The sequence below is a fragment of the Harpia harpyja genome, chromosome 6 (assembly GCF_026419915.1).
Source record: "Harpia harpyja isolate bHarHar1 chromosome 6, bHarHar1 primary haplotype, whole genome shotgun sequence".
In the NCBI taxonomy this organism is placed as follows: Eukaryota; Metazoa; Chordata; class Aves; order Accipitriformes; family Accipitridae; genus Harpia; species Harpia harpyja.
Window position 1 is genome coordinate 66,620,173 of NC_068945.1, and position 24,836 is coordinate 66,645,008.

The 24,836-nt window shown below is 50.8% G+C and overlaps 1 protein-coding gene across 5 annotated transcripts in view; it reads right to left on the minus strand.

Moving 5' to 3' along the window:
- PFKFB3 (6-phosphofructo-2-kinase/fructose-2,6-biphosphatase 3) overlaps nucleotides 1-24,836 on the minus strand; it is a 43,849-nt gene that overhangs the window by 3,542 nt on the left and 15,471 nt on the right. Inside the window, exons 1-16 of one of the 5 annotated variants that reach the window (XM_052788761.1) lie at nucleotides 18,396-18,820; nucleotides 13,142-13,267; nucleotides 12,721-12,817; nucleotides 12,141-12,207; nucleotides 11,912-11,986; nucleotides 11,548-11,604; nucleotides 9,597-9,721; nucleotides 8,640-8,847; nucleotides 7,632-7,778; nucleotides 7,157-7,261; nucleotides 6,003-6,132; nucleotides 5,732-5,794; nucleotides 5,509-5,573; nucleotides 3,787-3,957; nucleotides 2,621-2,643; nucleotides 574-624 (exon numbers count right to left, since the gene is read on the minus strand). In XM_052788761.1, the coding sequence (XP_052644721.1) occupies nucleotides 574-624; nucleotides 2,621-2,643; nucleotides 3,787-3,957; nucleotides 5,509-5,573; nucleotides 5,732-5,794; nucleotides 6,003-6,132; nucleotides 7,157-7,261; nucleotides 7,632-7,778; nucleotides 8,640-8,847; nucleotides 9,597-9,721; nucleotides 11,548-11,604; nucleotides 11,912-11,986; nucleotides 12,141-12,207; nucleotides 12,721-12,817; nucleotides 13,142-13,267; nucleotides 18,396-18,474 (1,589 nt within the window). In that variant the 5' untranslated portion in view covers nucleotides 18,475-18,820. Of the gene's footprint in view, nucleotides 1-573; nucleotides 625-2,620; nucleotides 2,644-3,786; nucleotides 3,958-5,508; nucleotides 5,574-5,731; nucleotides 5,795-6,002; nucleotides 6,133-7,156; nucleotides 7,262-7,631; nucleotides 7,779-8,639; nucleotides 8,848-9,596; nucleotides 9,722-11,547; nucleotides 11,605-11,911; nucleotides 11,987-12,140; nucleotides 12,208-12,720; nucleotides 12,818-13,141; nucleotides 13,268-18,395; nucleotides 18,821-24,836 lie in introns of those variants that run through there. The other 4 variants (XM_052788758.1, XM_052788759.1, XM_052788762.1 and 1 more) reach the window with 4 other exon arrangements.

Genomic DNA, 24,836 nt, shown 5'->3' on the forward strand with positions numbered 1-24,836 from the left:
CGCCTACCAAGGAGGTCACTGTTTGTCCATCCTTGGCACTTCCAAGAAGACCCAGCTCATGCCGGCCACGCCAAGGAGTCAGCATGGGGACCAGCCGCTGGCAGGAGCGCCTGCTCCCCCGATGACACCCCATGAGGTTTCATGGGCCCTAGAGCTGCTTCGGACACAGCCCTGGTACAGGGTGATGACAACGGGCACCCACCAGCACTTGGGGAGGACCACAAAACCAGAGACAACCAGCTAAACACAAGCAGGACCAGCCCCGAGGGTGGTGGCTGGAGGAGAGCATCCGCTAGAGGAGAAACCCAAGGGAAGATGATCACAACAAGAACATTGCCCAATTCACAAAACTACATGAAATGAGGTGGGGGAAAAAAGGACTAGGAAACAGCTAGGAAGGTTTCTCGACTTTTTTGTTTGTTTCGGTTTTTTGTTTTTACTACCTAAACTGCCTCTTACAATCACCAAGAATCCCGGCCAGGCTACGAGGCAGAGCGGGCTGAGCTGTTCTCTCTGTTATCTAAGGAGACAGGAGGAGGGTTAGGAAACGCCACATGCACCACAGCCATTTACCTTGGAAATATTAGTAAAGAGAAAACTTTGAGAAAGTGACAAACGGGTCTTCTTTAAGCATGAAAAGTGAAGGGGAAGAAGAAGGGAGGGGATCAGGTTGTTGTTAAAAAGTGCACTTTGGATCACAAACCAAGCAAAACGAAATGAAATCATCGCGCCAGGTACTCCCACGACCCCAAACCAGCTCGATCCCACAGCCAGGAGGACTCTGAGGTACACAGCCATGACCCCAGCCTCTCCACGTGTCCCCTGGTCCTCCTGGATGGTGGTCAAGACCCCAACAGTGAGAGCTGATACAACAAAGCCCCCACTGCCAACCAAGTCCCATGGTGCCAATTAGGAAAGAGGCACCTTCCACCTCCCCTGACCCCATACAGGTTGTGGTGGGACACAGTGAGGGACCAAACACATGCACATACGAGACAACAGCCTCCAAGAGAGGTGACAGCAGTTTGAGTGCCACCAAGCCTTTGCTTTGGGGCGTCTTCGTGGCTGCCTCAAAAGCAGGCTTGCAGTCCCACACTAGTAGGTGGAGGCAGGCTCCCTTCAGCTGGAGATCTTAAACTTGCTGCTGCCAGCCTACACCTGGGATGGGTAACCATCACTGCCTGCTCCAGCAGAGCTCCTGATCTAGCAAAATCTGAGGCAGCCATCTCCCAAACTCAACATCGGAGCGTGTTTTCAGTGTCCCAGCCAGCACTGAGGCATGCAGTGCTTTTTATTACAACACTGATGGGAAAAAGCTGGATGGAGGGATGGACAAAGAAACAAAAATGCTCTCAAAGCAACCCAAGAAGACCAGGCACTTCATTGGGGGCTTTTATGCCCATGAGCAGCAAGGGAAAGAGCACAGACATGCAGGCCATGCTGAGCAACTCAACCACTACATTAGCCCAGGAGCATGAGTGTGATGATCTTCCCCAACCCATCCACCAGCAAAGCCAAGTCTGACCTTCCTAACTTCCCTTTTTTCAAAAGCATCGACTCTAAAAGGGGAAGAAACATGAGGTTCGCCAGCTGTTACATGTAAGCAGGGCTGAGTTCTGACCTGGCCATTTTATAGGAAATCCCTCCATCTTCAGCCCACAAAATGAACCAGGACAGGGATGCACATAGGCTGATTGCCTATAGGCTGTCTAGAGAGAGCAAAAAGGCCCCTGGGCACTACTCCAGCCTCAGCTCAGCCCCAAAGTCTCCCTGGTCTTTGAGAAGACATTTGAGCACAGCTCAATGACCGCTGCTTTCAACTCAATGACGTAGCATGAATTAAGTCCAAAGGCTTCACGTTTATCCAGAAGCTGTCCTGTCCCTATTACACAAGGATCTAGCAGCACTAAGCCAAACTGTCAAAGCCTTGATTATTCACAATTAGTGCGTTAAATGCTCAAGGAATCTTGCTTTCTTAATAGAGGGAGAGGAGGACAATATCCTTGCACCTACTCTGCCCAGGACATCTAGGCAGGCTGTTCCCAACATGCAGGTTTGCAGAACTGCAGATGCCAGGACCCAGGATCAGTCCAGCTCCAGAAAACACACTCCTGCTCCCACACAGGCAATAAAACCCTGTTGGGGGCTGAGGTCAGAACCTTCTTAGATATCTCTCTGGTGCCATCACTCATAGACACAACTGGGAGCCCCCGGGAAGGACAGACCACCTGGGTCTATCACCTACAGCACAATGTGCTATCGGAGATGAGAGAACTCCAGGAAAACCCAACAGCATCTCCCATCCTGTGACTGTCCAAGGAGGAGGCAAGGAATTTTGACATCATCAATAGAGGGCAAGTGATAATTTGCTTCATTTCTCAACAAAATTGGGACATTTAATCAAGCTAGGATACTTAGGGGTTGGACAAAGCAGCTTCATCCATAGTCTCCTCTTTACCCTTCCTAAGATGTATGCAAATCCCCCCACACACAGAGAAATATCAACTCCAAGAAGTCCACACCCCGGCCGGGTTTCACAGCAACAACAAAACAACCGGTGGGATGGCAAGAGACATGGAAAGGGGGTGAAAGGAGGAATAAGACGCAAGAAGGTACTTACAGGCATGCCTTCCCTAGTAAAGGCTGCAGAGAGACAGAGAGAACGGAGAGAGAGGTGTCAGTAACGCCGCGCGAGACCGGGCAGAGGACACTGGACGGCAGCGAGGGGCACCCGAACAGCGAGAGCTTCCAAACCCGAAGCCGGTAACGGGTTTGTTACAAGACTCAACCAGCCCAAGCGGAGCCCTGAAAACCGAGAGACCAAGTTGTCCCACTCGGTGCTTGCTGGGGTGGGAAGGCTCATGCGAAGCGGCCACCAAGCAGAGCAGTCGGAGGAGCGCGGCACCCTTCCTAACCTGCCCGGGACCTGGCCAAGGAGGGACCAGAGGACACCAGACAACACAGACAACGCGAAGAGGGGCTGGGCGAGACAGCGCGATCCAACAGGCAGCTGGTGGCAAGGGCAGCACGGCGAAGGGGCTCCTATATATATATACATATGCTACTTCTCCGGTACCACCCCAGCTCCTTAATGAGCACAGGAAGGGGGTTTTGTTCCCGGAGAAGCGTGCGGCAAGCAAGGTCTCTCTTTCTTCATCCCTTCATGGGTGGGTGAAAGAGGAGAGGACACATGAGCATCACGGCAGCTACCCACGGGGTCTCACCCGGGGCTGCAGAAGGCAACGGGGTTCACCGTGCCAAGAGGTTTCTACCCATTTTTGGTCCATTTTGCCTATTGGTCCAGGAAGGAGGAGACCCCTCCAGCCAAAGATAAGTCTTGGCAGCTCCTTCCCGAGGGAAGCACAAGAATATTTGCTTTATTGCAATGCCCAGGTCTACACTGGAGCGGAGCGCATCCAGAGGGAAGGCACAAGCCCTTTGGTCCTGCCCGCTCTAGAGATGCGGCTCCTCAGGAGGTTGACACCACGATGCCAGATGGTGAAGGCACTAAATTAATGCAGCCTAGAGCTTTGAGGGGGGCGGGTTATGATGCTTTCAAAACCCGAGAGAGGATCGACAGCGACCCTTCGCCGGGTGCTCCCGAAACCAACCCAAGGCAGGGAGGGACAGCAGCCGTGGGAGAAAGATGCATCTCAGAGACAGCAGCACAGGTTGCGACAAGTGCAAGCCGTTCCCCAGCTTCAGGAGCGACAGGAGGACGACAAACAATAAAACAACAAGAATAACAACAACAAAAAAAAAAAAAAAAAAAAGAGTTCAACTAACTTGTCCCGGTAGCTGCGTGGGCACTTCCTGAGGAACACAGCCTGGCAGGGCGGAAGAAACAGCCACATGCTCCTCAAAGCTGTTGATGCGAGGTTTTTTGGTGGGCTCTGGGCTTGCTAGAGGGGTAACGCTATTACGTCTCATGAGCGGGTTAGGTCCCTTCTTTGCTTCCTAAATTAAAGTGAGACAAAGACAAAAAAAGTAAATAAAAAAAATAAAATAAAATAAAGGGAAGAAGGCGACAGTTATAAAGGAAAAAAAAAAAAAAAGAAGCAGGTTCTTTTGGTTTTTTTTCGCAAAGCGGCCTCTGCTTTTCCCCCACAATCACTGTCAACGTGCAAAGGATGCATTGAAAGGCTCTGGACACCAAAAAAAAAACCCTGACGCAAAACATTCAAGAACTCAGCATGACTTCCTAAGAAGGGGAGGGGGGGGGAGGAAAAAAAAAAAAAGACCCTGCACTCAGAAACGAGACAGACTTTCTCCTCACCTGAGCCTCTGCTCACAAAAAAAAAGTAAATACAGATTGCTAAAAAAAACCTAGCAGTAATCAAAAGACATGACTTTGCACAACAGAGATTGGCGCCCATCGGTCTCCTCCTCGAAGCCGGTCCCTCCAGCCCAGGGAGAGATGTGAAAGCAAGAAGAGGGAAGATGAGCCAGCCCGGGCTGATAAGAAGATTTGGGAAGTGGGGGCAGAGCAGCCAGCGAGGGTCGGAACCACGGCAAGCTCCAACTCAAGCGAGGCGGGATGGAGGGGCAGCGGCCCGCGCAGCCGAGCAGAGGGACCCAAGCGCTTCGCACGCGTCTCGCTCCGTCCTACCCACGGCGCGCGGCCCTCCTGCCATCCCCAGCGAGGGTGCTGGAGGAGGGCATCGATGGTCCCCGCGGTGGGGGGAAGGACCAGCTCCCCTTCCCCGTTACGGCCGCGGGGAGGGAGAGGCGGCTCAGATGCTGCCGCCTGGTGAGGTCGGGAAGCGAAGGAAAAGGAGATGGGGGCCAAAAGGGGATGGCTCCGACCGCCCAACATCCAGTTGGGCTCCATCACCGCTAAGTGCAAGTTGGAATGGTCCCAGAGGCTGGGACATGGGTGCTGCCAGGGTCCCTGGGGTCCCATTTGGGTGGCCGCCCAGTCCTGACACCAAGCTGGTGTCCCCCTGCTCTGGCCTCCGAGCTCCCGGTGGAGCACGTGGCAGACAGACCTGACCTTATGGGAGTTTTCCTCCACATGAGGGGTCTCCTCCCCGCAGCACCCCACCGCCACCCCCCACCCTACAGAACGGTACTCTGGTAGCTCCACAGAGCGGTGGGCATGCCAGGAAAAAAAACACAAAGGCAGATGTTGGGCAAAGTGTTGAGCCTGGGCTCTCCCAGCCAGCTGGGAGATCTGGGAGAAGTCACCTTCTCCATCTGTGGCTCCGTTCCCCGCTCGGGCAAGTGGATGACTGCACAGGTGAAAGTCAAAGACCAGGGAGGAGCTTTCCCTGGGCAAACACATTGGGAAGCAGGCACATGCAACAGTCCTCTTCCCTTGGAAAACCCTCAACCGGCCACGTCTTTGCAGAGCAAGAACCCATCTGATGCTCCAGTCCTCCAGCAGCGCTTCCGAGCATCCAACTGAGCCATCTCCCCATGCCCACCCCAGGCGTCCTCGCTGCCGGCTGACCGTAGGGGAAAGGAGGGGGACACCAAGGGACAGCTCTGAGGAGAAGGAACACTCACCTCTGGCCGTTCCCTGTGAGTGTTAACGGCTTCAATGTTCAGCGAGATGGACTCCACCCGGCAGCCTGCAGAAGGGAGCACAAGGAGACAGAGCGGCCGTCAGCAAACCCAGCAAGCCCAGGAAGCCACCCCAGACCCCTGCTTTTCTCCCACAGGCAGTGTGGATTCAGGAGGAGGTACAAGTCAAACCCCTTGGCATGTTTAGTAGAAAGGTCCCACTTACCATAGGCCACTGGGGTCAGCTTCAACACTGTGTGAAGGGGACATTTCAGGTAGGGCATTTCATCTGCAGAGAAAGCAAAGCAGGAGGGTTATCCCATCCCCTCTCCAAAAGCAGGCTCAGACATCTTCCTCAACAGCCAAGGCCATCCCGCATCGGAGATGTATGCTCCAGACCCTGCACGGACCCGAAAACATCTCTCATCTCCCCAGAGCTCTGTCTATCATCCCTCCTCCAGCAGGATCAATCCCCTTCCAAGGGACGGGGAGCCCACCTGCACTCTTGTCCAAGAAGTACGCCAGGAGACAGCGCATGACAGCCTGGTGACAGATCACAAGGACGTTCTCTTGTCTCTCCAGCTCCATGATGACCGGCTCTAGGCGCTGCACCAGATCTTGGTAGGACTGAGACAGAAGAAGGGAAGGGAGGTACAGCATAGAATCAAGGAAACAAGGACCTCATAAGAAATGACGGTTGTTGTTTTTGTCCATCTATAGATTTCATGCCTCTAATTAAATTAAACCAACATAATTACTGCTAAAAACAAGAGAAGTTCAGCAAATCCTCATCTTCAGGCTAGCCTAGAACATAGCTACTTCTTCTGGTCAGAGGAGAAAGAAGCCATTCACATCTCAGTTACAGTCCCGGAGAGTTTATTAAGGTAAGCAACAACTGCAGAGCAGCTTTGAGCATAGTGTCTCCCTTTCATCTTGAAATTTGATTTTCTATAGGATTTCTAAGTTCAGAAAAGTCTGGAGCATCCTGAAAATCTCCAGGGTTTTGAATGACTTCATAAAGAACCATGACAGGCAGCCAGAAGGAACTCCAGACACTCAGCATCAGTGTCAGACATCCCCGAACATTCTCCTGTTAGACACGCTGTCATTGGGATGTCTCCAAAGATTTATTTTTCCCAAATGTCTATGGACATGACTTAATTTGGGGACAAAAAGCTCAATTCACAACCTAAAGTATCATCCAGAACTGATGTCAATTCCCACCTCAGTGTGTCACACCCCAAAGCAGATCACATTCCCCATGCCAGGAACAGAGATACCAAGATCAACCCAAGAAGTAGAAATCCCTTCTTTGATGAAATGAAAAGGAAATCGGGGCAGCACAACACTTTGAGTGGATGTAATGGAGGATGTTGGACTAGAAACCTCCAGAACCCCCATTTTACTAGTTTGCTATCAAGTCAGTGGGATTGTTTATTAAGCTATACGTTTCTTAATAAGATCTTCACGCACCACAATTTCACAAGAGCTCAATACAAAAGGTAAATGGGAGCCCTGACCCTTCTTGATTCCAGTTTCTTGGAGCACCTGCTGCTCCCCTGCTCCAAGTGTAGAGGACAGCATGAAGACAAGAAGGCCATGTTTAAAGTAAGAGTCACATCTCTGAAGGTATGTATCCTTGCAGACCTACCTCCCCAGAAGGATAGCGGTAGTAATATTTATCCTGATCACGTAAAGCAAATTCCTCTGGATGCTGCTCCCTGATTTCTTCATATGACATTTCTTCACACACACCCTGTCAGAACAGGACATCCACGAGTTTACGGGACGTGCTTAAAAAGCATGAGCACACCCAACAGGCAAAACCTTCTCCAAAGCAATCGTCTATAACCTTTTGAGTGGTTGGCTACAGAGCATTTCCAAGCAAAAATCATTTTAATCTACTCACTCAAGTCAACATCTTGACACATCTGCACAAGGTAATGCTAAGATCAGAAGCCAAGTTGTGAGTACTGCAGCAGAAAAAGTACCCTTTGCCACAGAAGGAAGATCTCCCCACAGAAGGTGAGATTTAGGCAAAAGTGAAAAGGCCGGTGCTATCACCCTCTCTGCCAAGCAGCAACCAGCATAATCTAGCTGTTCCTACTGCAATCAAAAATACTTACAGCATCTATTTCATTGAGTGCCTTCCACTGCTCGTAGGGCAGTTGGAGAGCTTCTGCCGTTTGGATCGTCCTCTTTAGTTGGCTGGTCCAGACTTTGAGGTCCTTCAGGTTCTGCTCCTCAACAAACTTGTTCAGTGCCAGTGCAAACTGTGGGCCATAAAAAAGAGGTTGATTCCTGATCCACAGCTTCCCAGTAAGCTGCCTTCTTCCCTGCTTCCCAGTAAATGTTGCCTTCTCCAGGTCCTTCTCCAGGACCTCTTTTGCCTTCCATAGACAGACATACTAGCCTTCTGCTCTGAGGTGAAGAGCAGCTTCACACGCGTTCATCCCCAAAAGTTATGAGGGGTATGAGAACAGAGAGAACAGCAGAGGAGAAAGCAGCAACCTAACATCATCAAGGAACAACGTCAGCACCCAAGAAAAAGCACCGCAACCTGGGCTCTCCTACAATGCTGTGGAAGAACCCTGGCCACCCCTAACCACAGCTCTGCTTATTTGTCATAGAGCTAAATCAATGTATCCTGTAGTCCTTGATAATAGTCACATGACTCCATTTGGACTTCAAAATCATCAGGCAAGCCAAAATAGCTCTTAACCCTCCCCGAAGCAGTGCGCTTGACCATGTCTTTGAAGAATCAAGCAGCGGGCAATCTGAAAGCACCCTCGGAGTTGGCTATCCCTACCAAAGGGTGGCAGCAGTCCTTGTACATCCCGCCCAGCTTGTGCAAGGTCTGAACCAACCCGATGAAGATACTCATACCTTTCTCTCCTAGAGATTTCTGCAGTCCAACCTCTGTTAACCCCTAACTACATGCAAGCCTACACGCAATGTTGATGGCTGGAAAGTCTTGTTTTGAGGCCGTGCCCGAGCCCAAATTTAACCAGCCCTATAGATGGATCCTCTGAGCAACCCAGCTGTCCTCAGATATGCACTTAAACCAATGTATGGCATCTGCTACAGCCAAATCACCCCTAGAAGCCATAAGGGAATATTCCCTTCCCCCTTACCTTCTTGCCCCTGTTGGAGAGGCCCGAGTCACCTCCAATCTTCCCCTTGAGGTTGGACTCGCACTCGCCGTGCCGACAGAGATAAATGGTGCGGGGCTGGACATGAATGTTCATCAGGTAGTAAACGATCCTGCTCTGGATGTGATCCTGAACCCTGTTGACCAGGAATCGCCGGCCAACATCGATGACTTTGATGAGAGAAAGCTCCCTAGAAAAAGCACAGCAAGGATAAGGGGGTTGCCAGTGTGGAAAGCAGAAAGAAAGAAACACCATCCTTGAAAAACAGCCTTGTGAGGTATCTCAGTCAACATAATCACCCAGCTAAAAGGATTTCCTGCAGGCTATTTTCAACAGGAAGCCAACAGGTAACGGCGATTCATGAAGAGCTAAGTAACACCAGTGTAATCGCCATTCCTCCTTGCAGCAGTAAAGAGGATTAAACAAGACTAGCAGGGAGCACGTTCCTCCCCAGGACAGGGCTCAGCAGGACCAGGATTATCCAGACAGGGCACACAGACGGATTTGTGAGCAGTGGGAAGGCTGGGAGGTGCCTGCATCGTCATGCAAGACAGCAAAGGTCTTCCCAGGGCACACAACTAGGTGGAAACCACAGGGCTTGCTCAACCTTGTGGTTTGAGCCTGTTCAAGCAGTCCCTTCCTTTAACTGACAAAAGCATCTCAGAAGCACTCAAACCTTTGTATTTAGACCCGCAGAACCAGTGTACCTGAGCCCAGAAGAGCCTGGGAAGGTTTCAGTGCCCGGCTCCCTGGCACAGGGCTGGGGAAAACCAGCATTTTCAAGGAAGACAATGAATTCATGATGAGGCTTGGCCATACATTATTCTAGTGCAGTCACATATTTGAAGACAAAGTGAGATACAGCTCCATACTTCATTAGTCTTCTCCTGGGAGAAGAAAGGCATTCAAGCCAGTTCAGAAGTCAGCAAAGTTTCCTACCGGTCATAGTCATCAGGGTCAAGCGGCTGGTAGCTGGCTTGGTAACAATTGATCCTCTTCATGAAGTCCTCCATGGCATCGGTCGAATTACAGTCCCGGTAATCAGGGCTGGACAATTTTACTTCCTGCGACAGGGGAAAAAACATGCCGCAAGGAGAGGTTAGGAAGCTTTCCAAGCCAGAACATGCTGATCTCAAATTTCAAAGTCCTGCCAAGATCCAGCTATCAACTGAGCCACTTTATAGTCATCACTTATCATATGACAGAAAAGAAGCAAACTAGACCTAAAACTAAGCACAAGGTGAGAAAATCGGGTATAAACCATTGCATGACTGGTATAGATGCATATCAGTCCACTCAAGCTCTCCCAAGAGTTGGGGTAGCACCTCACCACCCAATACAGTGGGAAAACTGAGCTTTCTTATGGCTAAAGAAAAGGATCAGGTTTAAGCAATTCAAGCTGAGAATGGAAAGTGCATGTGCTTAGACAAGATGCTTATCCCGGGCCTTTTGAGCGAATAAAGTTCCCAGGAGTTAGGGGTCAGCCTGGCTGTCCACCATCTGAGGTAGCAGGATAATGCACAGAGAGGGGTTGAATGTTGTTATTTGCTACAAGCTACCGGGCTGCAAGATGCTAGAAACAGGCGATGTGAATATCCAGAACTCTCGTGGACTAAGTTTTGCCTGAACTACTCCAACAGGCTATTTTTCCTGAAGATTTGGGTTTCAGCAGCAGCATTACACATTAGTAAGTTCACAAGCAATCCTGAAATCAACAGGATAACACAACCGAGCGACACGCGGCAGCGCCCCAGCCCCGCAGCATATTTTGTGCGCTGATCCCAGCACTAAGAGCACCATTCATCCGCAGCGCCTCGCAGAGCAAAAACCTACGCTCAGCTAGTAATTCATTTTTCGCTCCCTTCCATCATTAGTTTCCAAAGAAAGGGATTAAATCCTCCAAAAAATCCAGCTTCAGGGTGTTGCAAAGAAAAAAAAAAAAAAAAAGTAGGAAAAAAAAAAGATGAAGCAAACTGAGCATTTTATTAGCATCATGGAAAAGGCTGTGTGCAACCTCCCAAAAAGCTGGTCACTGGCCTTGGGACACCAGCTCCCAGGAGGAGCAAAAGCCACGCTCTAGCCCCAACCCCAGCACCCTTTGTGGAGCCCACCTAAGGGGCAGAACAAAACCCTTCTCACAGACTTTGGGTGTCCTCCGATGCATTCCCAGACACCTTAAAATGGCTCGCAAAGTTCAGATGTACAACTGGAGATAAAGCTGGAGCAGAGTCCAGTGGAGGAAAGGACACTTCATTCAAGTTAATCATGCCTAGGTAGACCAATTAACATCAACCTGCCCTAGCCAAGCCTAATGGACAAAGGAGTTCTGCTGGTGGTGGTGGTGGGAAATCAAAGATCCAGCAGCTCCCAAAGGAGCCGGGAAGCAATGTTTTATGCTCCTCTCCCAGCCCAGACTTCAGCTAGTGGCAAGAAACCTCTAAGCTGAGCTGTTATTCTTCTCAAAGCAGATCCCAGTAGATTTTGGGAAGCTGCATGCGGCCAAAGACACCAAGTCTGACTGCTCTCTGATGGGATTTAAACCTCTAACCACATCCACCACTTCCAAAAAGTGGGACTTTGGTGGAGGTCACCAAAGCATCCTGAATACATTTCTGTCCTCGATATCAAGTTAGACATCAACAGAAATGCAGAGAGCATGGAAGGGAACTGGGGAAAGGCTGCAACAACTTTTATTATCATTACTTCCAGGTGGCCTTGGGTCCTGGGAGACAAAAGCTCCTTTCTCATTCCAGGGCAAATAGATCATAAAAAGATAAAAACCCCCTAATCCTCAACCAACTCTGGCAAGATGTTCAGACAAGAAACCGGCCGGGTGCAAGTGGGAAATCCTACACAAGGGAAAACAAAAGCAAGACACTTCCATGCTTACCATAACGTTGCTGGCAACTACCGTGGGATCATTGCAGACAGATTCAATGAAGAACACCTGTGAAGCAAAGCAAAGCTCAGCTGAAAGCCACCAAAAAGGTTTGTAACATTCAGCCAGCTCCTTGCTCAACCCAACCTCCTCCCTGCTTGACCAGAGAGCTCTCCCTCTGCCCCACTCCCATCTTTTCCTTCTCCAGGGCTCGGTACTGGGAATGAGGGAGGAGTTTCACATTTTTAATCAAACCCAGCAGTGAAATCTCCCTTACACAGGAGCATCATGAGGACAACACGTTAGTGAAAGAAGATACGCCAACAGTACGCTAACATGGACTATGCAATACAGGCAGCAGCCCGATGGTACCAACCTTGAACCCATTTTCTTTGGCAAAGTTTAGGATCATCCCTCTCCTCTCCCGCGTGGTATTGGTGGCATCAAATACCTTTAAAAGCAAAGATTTTGATTAGAACCAAGAGTGCCTGGTTTCCCACTGAGCCCTTGCTGAGAGAAGGAACCACAGAGCAAACTGCACAGGGCACAGTGCCTTCGGGACCAGGACTGCTGCCAAACCCCGTGGAGCACAACTCTGAGCTTACCGCAATCTGGCCAGCCTCCTCCGTCAGGTACAGCTTGACATCCCTCAAGGCAGCCAGGGCACATTGCCTGCAAAAGAGGCGAGACACCTCTGGTCCTGATGTCCTCAGAAATGCTTGCGGCAGCCAGCACGCAGACCTCCACAAAGGAAGGCAGGCTTTGCGGCTCCTCCTCACCACCTTCCCCCCCCTCCCAGGGACTTTTAGGAAAGACACAAAAAACCACAAGAGCCACACGTGTCGAGCAGTGTGCTGGTCTTCACAGCAGAGGCAATGGTAGATGAAGAAGCAATGGTCAAACCTCATGGCAGACCTCATACCCTGCGTTGCTGAGCCTGAAGGTGAATTTAGGGCACCACTGATGGAGGATGTGTTGGTGACCCTGAAGCTACCAAGCCTGTACAGCTTTTCAGCTCTTGGCACCCAAATCAGGCACTCCTTGGACAAGCAGGGAAAATTCAAGCTAGAGCCCAGTTTTTCTGTTCATCACCCCCAAACAAGCTGGGTAACCATGCTGCCAGCCATGGGCTTCGCCACCCATTTGGGACCCCAGTGCGAGCACGGACACGGTGCCCACACTTACCTCCTGACTTTCATGGCCTCCTCATTGTCGGGGCGGAAGAAGTCATAGGAGCTGTAATGCTTCACCGCTTCGCGGCGATACTCTCCCACGTTGAAAACTGTGGGAAAGGCAAAGACCATCAAAACCAGGAGCGGGCGTCAGCACAGCTCGACTCGGCTGTGCAGTTTCTGCAGATAACGCTTTCTAGCAATGGGCCAAGAAGTGACATCTTTAGAGCAAAAGGCTCAGGGACATCCCTTGGCCTTCAAAGTCAAAGAGAACCTGGGCTGCAGCAGAAGCAATGGGAGGACATGAGTATTTGGCCCATGGGATCTTGGAAAGATTCCCCCATTATCTCCCACCCCCCAAGGCACTGAGCTCCTAGAGCAACTCCCAAGGACCAGACCTCATGCTTTCCCCAGGCAGCCAGCGAAAGCCTCACCTTTTGTTGGGACACCAATCCAGTTGAGGTAGCGAGTCAGCTTCTTGGAGATGTAGGTCTTCCCACGGGCTGGGAGGCCAACCATCACTATCACAGTGGGGGAATTGGCAAGCTGCGGCCCACAGGCTACGAGAAGGAGCAGAAAGAACAACATGAGCTGCCATGAATCCTTCAGCTCATCTTGCATCAACCCTACAAGGCACTTGCTCTTCACCCAGCCTTCCCCCAAGTCCTTCAGCAGCTAGAGGAAACCCAAAGCCTCTACTGCCCATTCACCATCGTCATCTCTGCAGTATCTCCTATGCATCCCTCTCATGACCCTGGAAAACCAAAACCCTGAGCAGGTGAATCCAGTGACTCATTTTTGCAGTGGGATCTGCTGAACGAGCATATGTCAGAGCAGGGGGCATGGCGGCCGGCTCCATGGCTGCCCATCGGTGAAACACAACTGCCCCAGCTAAGCCATGCTGACCCAAATTCACCCTGGTGCCACCCAAACCGGGAGACAGGAGTCATGGCCTGACAGCCACAGCAAGGAGAACATCCTGATGGCTGCAAAGTGGGCAAAGAACCAGCAGCTGCCCCAGGCTCCCTGCAGGACATCTGTGCCTCAGTTTCCCCATTTTGCGGGGTGGGGGGGGAATCAAGGCAAACATAACGTCCCATTCCCACAGTTCGGCCAATTCTGTGAAAAAACTAGAGAATGGTCGAGGACTTTGGTCCAGTCCCCGCAGCAGCACACTTCAGACACAGCTGCTGTGCTGAAATCCCAGGTCTGCACCAAGATCTTCACCCACAGAGAACACCTTCCAAAAACTTTTGCTAGCTTTTTTAGCTGATACACATGCAAATGCAACCAACTAACTGTTTCTTTCTGAAGACAAGCAGGGCATGAGGACTGCAGAACAACTGGCATTTAAAAGCAGGTAAGTGACTTATTCCTTTTTCCTCATAAACCTGTTTTAAGCTGGCTTTGTTGTTGTTGTTGTAAAGAGGGTTCATGTCAAACGGCTGGAAATAAATCCAGAGGCATTACTTCGTGATGACTTGGCAAGTGAAGAGAAACTCCTCTCCAATTCACCCTAACGGCATGGCCAAAATGCAGACAAATCAGCTGCCGGCCTGCCCAGGTGAATCACTTCTTCCCCCCATAAATCCTTTAGAAAGTAAATTCCTGGTTCAGTTTGGAGGAAATTGCTGAGGTTGCAGGAGTGGGAGTGCAGTTTGGGAATTTTTTTAGTCTTCCACAGCCCGGTCCCAGCACGACGGGATGCGTCTGGACTACCCGGATCGCACGCCCCATGGACCACATAACGCGGCAGCATCCCTCTCCCGTGGCAGCATCCCTGCTCCTCTCCAGGGTTTGCCCTGCAGAATTCCTCCTCACATGGTGCTGCACACACGAAAAGGCCAAGGCACAAAGCCAAGCCCTTTCAATAAAGGCAAGGAAGATCTTAACGATGCCTAATGGAATTTGGATTAGCCAGCCGCCTTTCATGCAGGCATGACACACCAAGAGCCCTCCCGGCGAAGGCAGGATAGGCGAGACCCTCCGGGGGATTTTCTCACCCACCCTTCAATCTGTCTGGTGAGCCTGGAGACCTCATGGGAAAGGAATGCAGGGAGTGAGTGGCTGGTGGCAGAGCCATAAAAACGCAGCTTAATTACGGTCTGGGTGGAGAGCTCTGCCTGTCCCAGCTGCCCGCAGGTGGGCAGAGCAGATTTTGGGGATGCGAGAGGCTCCCCGGGGATGGAAACCGGGGAGGTGGGTTGGGGTAGAGTTTTCTCAGTGGAGATCTGGGAAAGGCAAACAAAGTGAGAGGTATTCAGAGAGCATGCAGAGCACGCGGGATTTCCCTCCCCTTCTGAGAAAAAAAAAAAATAATCCAGCAGCTGAAGGAACCAAATTAAAGCCACAAGGAAGAGTTACGGCGCTGGTACCCAGAAGGGCAGAGAAGAGCTACCCATCTTGCCAAAGCAGACTCAGCAGGCAAGAGATGAGAAAACTATCTTAAAAGATGTTTTCTTTTTTTTTTTTTCTAAATATTCCACATTCCTCAGGCTGGAACTGCCCTCATACTCGCTCCCTTTGTGTGACCTGCATCCCCGGTGCTGCGTTACAAAAGCCCAGGCCAGCTTCCACTGGTTTCGGCAGCAAGCGCCGATTTTGCGTGCTGGGGTACCAAGGGAGCTGTGCAACGTATCCAGAAAAAATATTTTTTTCCTCTCTAACAGTCTCACATCCTTAACCAACCCACGGGTGCAAGTCTTGTTTTGCACAAAAACCAACCACTTATTAGATAAAGGGAGGGGGGAAGAATAATACCTGAATAAAGAAACTCCTCCTTTCCCTACCTGCCAGCGGACAAAGGATCTCAAAGAGCAGAGCCAAGAGGATTTGGGGCGAAAAGGTGTTGCAGGAGTTAAACACCTGTATTTGAGGAATCTCCCCCCCAATTCAGTTTGCTGCCAAAGGAAAGATCCAGGTTCCCCTTGGACCATGAAAAAGCATCTGTTTTGCAGACCTGGGAAGCACCTCCCAAAACACCCGGGCATGAAGCATGCACCTTTTTATCAGGAACCTGAGCCCAAACCCAGCTAAATCACAAAAGCCTCCGGGAAACTTTGCATCAGGGATGTAACAGAAACCAGTGTTTTGCTCCCAGTGCTTCACAAAGACCTAATTCATCATTTCCTTTCACCGCTGCTGGAAAGCTATCAGGGATTTCAATGCATATTTATTACTCGTTATCGACATTATCCAGGTAAGTCAAGGTCAGGGATGACTTTTGAAAAGCTCAATCAGGATATTGAGAAGTAGCTCGTCACTTGTGCCTTCTATCTGCTAGAAAGCTGGTGTCGGTGCGCTCTCATGCTTCACCAGAGTGGGTGGAAGGAAGCAAAAAAAAAAAAAAAAAAAAAAGGGAAGGAAATTTGCTTCTATAAAAGGTTCGATAAAATAGCTACCTCCCCATTTCAGGCATTTTTACTGTCTTCTCGTAAGAAGCATTCCCCCGCGCCTCCCGCAAGCCCACGCCACACGTTCTACGTTAGCCCTACATTCCCCTTTTCCAGCTTCTTCCCGTTGCAATTCCCCGACACCTTCGCGGATGCTCCGAGCACGCGTTTCTGCGCCGCCCGTCGCGCGCGCAACTGGTATCGCCCTGCCGACGCGCCGGCTGTGGTTCCGCACGCGCGTCGCCGGCGTTATTTTATTTTCCCATCCCCTCGTCCGCCGAGCCGGAGCGATGGGAGGAAAGAAAGGCAGCGGCAGCCCCTTTCCTCTTCCAGCATCCCCCACCCGAGCCCCCTCCCCTCGCCTGGCTCTGCCCATCCAGCCGCCTGCGACGACTTGACTTTCCCAGCCCCTACGTGAGAGACGTGCAGCTTGACAGCAATTTAATGGATCGCCGTCAAAAGGCCAGATGAAGGCATCACTTCGCATCCATTCCAGTTGACGGGGAAGCGGACAATCGGACTAATTATTTCACACGCAAGGAGCAGCCCGGCGGGAGCTTTCCGAGGATGCTCCCAGGGATGCTCCCGCTCCCTCCTCCCCTCCGGGGACCACATCGGCCTCGTGTCTCTCTTACACCTCCCTTCCCACCCGGCTTTGTGGTTCTGCTCTTTGTTGCTACCGAGGAATTAATAGCACCTCGAGTTTAAAATAGGCACCTTGGGTTTAAAGAAATAAAAAAAAAAAAAAAGACCTAAAAAAGACCAATAACGCTCTTCCCGTAACGCGCGGTGAGCGGTGCCCAGCATGGCTCGTTCCCACCCCGAAAGAAAATAATTAGAAGCCACATCACGGTATTAATGAGCCCCTCGGTGCCTTAATATATTACAGTATGTTAGTTTTCTACTCTGCCAAGGAGGGAACTCTCTCCTCTGAGAAACCAGTTGAATAAAGCTGCAAAAGACACAGGGAGGCTCCGCGTACACGAGGGATTTCTTTCAAAGGTGTCGGCCCTTGAGAAAAATCAAACCGAACAGATACATCTGCAAAGCATTAAGCCAGGAGACATTTTACCCCGCTAAAAGCGAAGCCCCATGGCAACCCAGATGTTCAGCCTGTTGCTGAAAGCCATTTCCTCAGCAGCTTCTGCTGCAGAGCTGCCCTTGCCAAGCGCAGGCTGCATGTGCAGACATCTGCTATAGGGTTCAGACATCCCTTGCTGCATGCCTGACCCATAGCCATGGGGCAACAACACGTGGCAAATTCATAGGATATTTTTTATTATTATTTTTTAAAAGGGGGAACTTTCCGGCCAAGGGAAATAAACATCCAAAGCGACTTTAAAAACGCCTGCTCAAGAAAAGCATCGGAAAGACTGATTCACCCAACTGCCCAAGCCACTTCCATCCTTTGCCAGGCTTGCGAAGTGCCACCTCCTCCGTCCTGGCTTTCCGCAGCCCCGGATCTGCGGATTCCTGCGACGCTTATTTAGAGTTACGCGGAGTTGCACAACTGGCAGGTTGTCAGTTTAGCTGTTGGGCGAGTTAAAAGAGCTGTCTCTCGAGCTTTAGTATTGTATTATGATTCATGATTTGTTTTATAGTAACACCGGGATGACCCAAGCGTTTGCTTTTATTTTTTTTTTTAAGCGCGGAGGTTGGTTTTAAACACTCGGGATGCTTTCTGAGCTTTGAAAAGAAGGGAAGCCACTGCAGAAGTTTCAGCATTAATTTTTGCCCTCCCCTCCACCTGCCTCCTATCTCATCCCAAGCACAGCACAGGGTAAAGTCCAAACACCTGGTGGTTTTTTTCCCCCAAATCCACTGCCCTAATCCTAATCTGCTCCCCCCCCCAAAAATTTTAATAAATTACTAATAAATCTCAGAGCCAAGTGCCAGACACCCTGGAAATCCCAGCTGAGCTGGTACCTGGGTGTTGAGCTTAGATTCCCTTTTAATCCCAGGGCTGGAGGTGGCGGCGGGGGGGGGGGCTGGAAATTGGGCCACGCGTGTCCCAGCTCCTCTAAGAGCACCGGGAAGCTGCCATGTGTTGGTTGCACCTTCCTCCAGCTCCCACGGGTGGAAGTGAGTCACGGGATGGCAGCGGGTGGGATGCGGACACGGGAATGATGCTGGAGGAGGCAAAGGCGGAGGAAGCGGGGGGGGGGAAAACACGGGATGCTGCATGGATTTTGGGGGAAAAGGGGGTTGCAAAGAGTCCCCCCACACACTCAGGGAGAAGGGGGGCTGCTTCCCACCCCAGCCCACCCCGCGGGGATGCTGCGGTGCCCGTACTCACAGCGGCGGGGCAGTGCCGGGCGGTTGTCATTGGGAAGCCAAATCTTCTGGATGCGGCTTTGCGTCAGCTCCATGGGCATTTTTAAAACAAAGGTCTTTTTGCGCTCCGCGTCCACCTTGATGCGTTTGCGGGGGGAGGAGGGAGAAGAAAAGAAGAGGAAGGAGGGGAAAAAAAATAATAATAAAAAAAATAAAGGGGGGGGTGTTGCAGTCGTCGCTTCGGGGGGTGGTTTAGGACAAGCGGCTGCGGCGCTTTCGGATGCTTCTCGGAGTCGCGTTAAGGCTTTACGGCGGAGGAGGGGGAGGAGGAGGAGGAGGAGGAGGAAGAGGAGGGACGGGGCTTCAGGGCACAAAGCCGGCAGGAACGGCACAAATACCGCCGCTGCCTGCTCGGAGAGAGCGAGGGCGAGTCCTGCCGGTAATTTTGCTATAAATCAGGATGCAAAAAAAAAAAAAATTAAAAAATTAAAAAATACTTAAAAAAAAAATTTCCCTTTGAATTCGCAAAAATAATTTAAAAAAAAAAAAAGGAGGAAAATCCCAACGCTAGGCAGCCGGGGAAGGGCTGGCCCTACCGCTGCTGCTTTCCCCCCGCCTTCCTCCGCTCCGCTCGCAATGAGCCGGCAGCGGCGGCGGCCGCCTATTTCTAGCCGGGCAGGCCGGGCGGAGGAGGAGGAGGAGGAGGAGGAGGAGGAAGAAGAGGGCGGAGAGACGAGGGGGGGTGTCGGGGCTCGGCCCACGCTGCCGCCTGCCGCCGGCCCCCCGCACTGCAGCGGGGACAAAGGAGGAGCCGGGGAGGCTTTGTTCTCTTAAGGGGGACACAGACACACACAGAGCGACCCTCACCGTGTCTTCAGGCCTGCGCCTCGGGGGGGGGGGGGAGTGCAGGCGGGCCCCGAGGTGGAAAGAATCAAGTGGAATGCGTTGGGAATAAAAAGCTACAAATGAGGTAGATGAGATGATAAACGGGGTGAAACTGGTGCAAATGGTGAGAAGAGGGAAAATGGTGAGAAGAGGAAAAATGGTGAGAAGAGGAAAAAGGGTGAAAGCGGTAAAAATGGTAAGAAGAGTAAAAATAGTGAAAGCGGTAAAACCGGTAAAAATGATAAAAAAGAGTGGTAAAAATGATAGAAATGATAAAAAAGTGGTAAAAAGATAGAGATGATAAAAAAGTGATAGAAATGATAAAAAAGTGGGGAAAAGGTAAAGATAAAAATAATAAAAATGAAACAAAAAGAAAATAAAAAATAACTAAAGAAAAAAGCCCCCAAAATGAAAAAAAAAAAAAGAAAAGAAAATACAATAAAGAAAAAAAAAAAAACCAAGCTAAACCCGAGCTGAACTGCGGTGGCATGGGGGGCATTTGCAGCGCCCCCCCCTCCCCGCCCTTCGCTGCCGGGCCCGGGGGAACCGGCCGCGGCCCTTCCCCGGCCCGGGGGGGGGTCCGGGGGGGTCCGGGGGGTTGCGGAGGGCCGGGGGCTGCGCTCCGGCACGTCGCTCACGTCGCACATGGCGGGGCCGCCTCCCCCCCCCCCCCGGTCCCGTCCCCGTCCCCCCCCCGCCGGGGATGCCCCGGCTCCGCCTCCGCTCCGCCCCGCTCCGCGGACGCGGAAAACGCTCGGGCGGGTACCCGGGGAAAGGAGGAGGGATGGGGGGGGGCTGTTCGTAACACCCCCCCCCCCCGCAAAAAGCTGGGGATGCTCCCCGGGGAAGCTTGGCTTTCAAATGGGCGCGGTGCCGTCCATTTCTTATTTTTATCCTGTTGGTGGTTTTTATTTTTTTTTTTAATTTTGTATTCTTTTTGTTATTGATTATTTCTGTTGGTTTAGCTTTTGCTATTTCCGTTGTCTCATTATTTGTTGTTTTTTATTTTTATGATTTCTGTTGGTTTTGCGATTTTAATATTTATTAGTTTAATTCTTTATTATTCCAATATTTTACTGTTTATTAATTTTACCCCATTATTGTATTATTTATTATTTCTAATACTTATTACTTCTTTAAAATATTTTATTATTTAATCACTCTCATTATTTCATTATTTCCATTATTCTATTAGTTTATTACCCTTATTATCACTGTTCTTAACCCAGTGGCCAGCTTCCTGCACCTTTCCATCTTAAATTAAGCAGCGAACAGCAGCCCAGCAATAATAACAACCCGAAGCAGTTGGCGTTCGCAGCACGCGGGGGTCAGGGACATCATCCAGGGGCCACTCGGAAAACCGCTTTGGAGATGCCGAAGCCCCAAATGGGCAGGTGCTCCCCCACCCACCCCACAGCCCCAGTGATGGGGAGGGTCCCGCTTGGCACTGGGTGCTGGGTGACGAACGTGCCACGGTGGGGAAACGTGGAAATAGATCATAGCTGGGAAGAGTTGTAGAGGTGGGAGCATCTGCTTTGATGGGGTTTAATAAAGCAAATTTTGCTTGAAAATTTAAAGCCCCGTAAGCAGCATCTTGGATACTTAAAAGTGTTTAAGAGCCTTTTTACTTCAAGCGTTCAGCAGCTTTCTTTGATTATATAGGGCATTTTCCTCCTTATATTTTTATCGCGGATCTAGAAAGAACATATTTTTGGCTGTCGCCTTACATGGAGCCAAGATGGATGGAGTAAAGAAAAATGCACAATCGTTCCCTCTCCTACGCAGGAAAAAAATATTCACAGGCAAAAAAAAATTTTTAAAAAATAGCTACTATGAGGGAGCTGGAAAAGAGCCAGAGATTTGGGATGTGGGATGGAAGATGGGGCGGGTGGAGAGCAGCGAGCGCTCTGGCTGGCAAAGGTTGGGATGGGGGTCAGACCCAACTTTGCTCCCTGGACCACCATACACAAAATCCATCCTCAGGAAAGGGCAGGAGGATTTTTTTTTTTTATTCCAAAATCCCAGACTTTTTCCCATGGAAGGCAACAAAAATTTGGTTCCCAGCTTCAAGTCAGAAAAAGGAAGAAAATTCACGTGATGTTACAGGACGAGGAATTTGGGCATCCCCCTTCTTCCAGCAGCTCAGCTCTCCTTTCCGTGGCTCTTCTCCGCTTCCAAAATCACCACCCCCACAATATCGAAAGGAGCCCGAAAGCAAAACCCCGCCTGAATTAAAATCACAGTCACTTCAAATTAGATCCACCTAGTAATTCTTGGCTTAAAAACTCCTAAATAACTGGAGCGGAAAGCTTCAACTCCTAAATAAATGGCCTGGTTTTCAAAGGCACGAGCACCCAGCTGCTCCAAGCGAGGTCAGCTGGAAGAAGAAGCATCATTACTATTTATAAAGCACTTTCACCGCGGGGATAGGGTGGCGGGCAGGACGGCACTAGGTGCACGGAGAGGATTTATTTTCCCCTCTCGAGTCGTGCTGTGCAAAAGCACAACTCCCTATAAATAGAGCCGGGATGGGTAAATAAGCTGTTGCTCACAGCTGCTGTGAAAGGAGCCCACGGGGTGCTCAGCTCAGCGATTTTTCGAGAAATCCAAGTCACCGACGGGGCCAAATGTTGTCAGTAAGAGGTGCGTCGGCTTGCCGAGAGCCTCCCGCGGGCACGGCGTGCCGTGGGATGGCCAGCGATGCTGTCCCGCATCCTCTGCTTCTCCGGGTGATGAAAGATGCGGAGGGAGGAATAAATCACCCAGAGTTCACCGGAGGTGCTGCCTTACCTACCCCGTCGCAGGAACCTGCAGGGATTTAATAAATGTAGAGGGACAGGGGTATCAATGTAATGTCAGGGCTCGAAATCTGAAGGTCCTGGTGGTAGATGGGGGAAAAAATGACCTCGAGCATCCGAGGGATGGAGGCAGCAGGTCCAGAGGAATAGGAGAGGGGAGGGCAGAGCAAAGGAGGGGAGTCTGGCAGAAAAGGGTGGAAAAACCCCATTTCTGCAAGAATGGGACGCCCGTCTTTGACGGGGTTTACAGGCTGCGGACTTCTCCAAAACACCAAAGCCAAACCTCCTCAAGTCCTTCTTTTATTTCTCACTGAACTGACCTAGCAACCTGCCCCGACCAGTGGAATTAGGCTCTGGATATGGCCCAAAAATCACAACCCTGGACTAAATTCCCCATCCCCTTTGGAAGAACCTACTGGTACCAAGGAACCACCAGCCAGCCTCCCCTGGCACCCTTCCCCCAGCATCAAAACACAGGCAACAGCAGTGATTGCTCTGGCGAGCCCCAACTCTGACTAAGACATGATTCATCCTCCTCTTTTTTCTTTTTCTTTTTTTTTCTCCCCCCCCCCCCCCCCCCAAAGGAAACTTGGAAGAAAAGGACAAGTCACGTTCATGCCTACGTTCAGTGCGACACGGACCGTCTCCTTCGGATGTGGCATGGAGGGGACAGGGTGCAGCGTGCGTGACGCCCAGTGGGATCCGAGTCGTGCGGTCCAACTCTGCACCCGGCAACGCTTTGCACGGTTAAAATTTGGAGACGGTGGCTGGGAGCTGTGCGTACATCACCATATAGATGCAGCCATATGTGTGCTTGGTTAACGGCGAGGCAGCTTGACCCACAGCAATTTCCAGCACGGCCTCGGTTTACCAGCCTGGGACATGGGCACAAATAGTTCTCCCTACCCTGGGAAGGAGGTTGCAAAAGTCAGGCAGCAGCTGCCCAAATTCTTGTTAGTGCATTAACAACATGCTCTTGCAACAGAGAGAATTATTCCTCTGGGCTGACCAAGGGGTATTTATACACTTATTTAAAAAAAAACCACCAAAACCAAAACCTGCCAGACTTTGCACTTCCTAAAAAATCAGTGGGATTCTGGAAAAGCCAAGAAAATTGCCTACAATGTATTGGGGGAATTGGGGGCTTTCAAAAAGGTCAGGGAGGAAACCAAGTGGTTACCCCCTCCTCCCGCCCGCTGGATGCTGAGCTGTTTTCGCTGCTGATGGCATTTTCTTTGGAGGGACTTGAAGTTTGCAAAAGCTGCTGAGGGTCAGGCTCACAGTGGGGAGGGTTTGGCAAAGGCTGATAAAATATGTTTGGGTTTGGAGAGGCAGCTGGAGTTCACCGTTCTTTGTGTCTGCACGTTTCAATCGCCTCCTTCCCCCTCGCCCCTGGCAGGTATTTCAGTTACAAGAATAAATAAACGAGGAGCGAAGTGCAAACTGGGCCGATATCATCGGGATATCACCGCTCCCTCTTCTCATCTCACCCTCTCCCTCACCCTGCTGCCCGGGGGACCGTGACGAGCTCCCGCATCAGTCCCTGTAACACATCGGGGTGTTTCTGCCATGGAAAAGAGCTTTTTCTCACCTCTCCTTTTAATGAGATGGTCTTTCCTTCCTCATTTCTTGCCTTTCACCCTGCCTTGCCCTCGCAATCACACGCTCCCTTTCCTCCTCAATGTCATCAAACCTGCGGCATCAACCCCGCTGCTGGCCAAAGAGGAACAGAAATTGGGGGAAAAATGGTTTCTTCACGATATTATTTCAAGGCAGGGTTTCCTGCAGTGATGACGGGATGCTGCTCAGCACAGGACTCGCAGTCCCCTACCCTGAAATCAGAGGAGAGCTCCCAGTTGACACCTCTCCAGTCTGAAACTGGGAGGGCTGAACCCTTTCCCGGGGTGCAGGATCAGGGCAAGGCAGGGAACATTGCATGTTCGGGGCTGCCCCTGAGCCATCCCTCCCTTCAACCCACCGATGCAATCACCCATTCCCCTGGCCGGGACAAGCCGTCCAGGTTTTGAGACTATTGCACGCTGTAACTGGACGTGATGTGCTCATGCAACATCTTCCTTCCCCGCTCGTAAGAAATTCAGCTAGTTGCTAACAACAGCCAAGCACTGAAATACCAGCAGAGCACGCACTCGGGGCTGCCGCACGCATGCCTTTGGGTACAGCTTTTCTTAAAAATAGCTGCAAGCAAAGAAGGGGAAAATTCAAAGGGGTTCAGTCTCCGATGCTGAGAAACAAGTGCTGAGCCCGAGCGGGGTAAATCCCTGCAGAAGCACAAGGCATTGCTCATCCCTGCTGTATCAGCCCCAGTCGAACACCGTGCTGAGAGCTGATCTTGCCTTTCCTGGCAGCCACGAGGCAGGAAAAGCCACGAAGGGGTTGCAGAAATGCACAGGACCGCTGTTCCCACACTCAAGCAAGAAGCAGCAAAAATCAGCTGTTCTGCACATGACCTCGCTTGCAACGATGGGTACTGCCCAGGCAGTAAAAAAAAAAATCATTTCACTATCCACTGGCAAAAAAACGGCTCCCTATAATTTTCTTTAAGTGCTTTTTCAGCTGCATTCAACTGACTCAAGCTCGAGGACCTGCTTGCTTTTGCTCAGCGCTCTGCTCTGAGCTCCCCTGCGTGCTGTCGCCGTCGTGCTCAGTGCAATGCAGAAACTATTTTCCAGGGACAGTAAATTCTGCCTGAAGTCAACCCTTTGTCGTGTTACGCCATCAGCCTTGCTAAAAGGAATTTTTTTTTTTTTTTAATTCCTTTT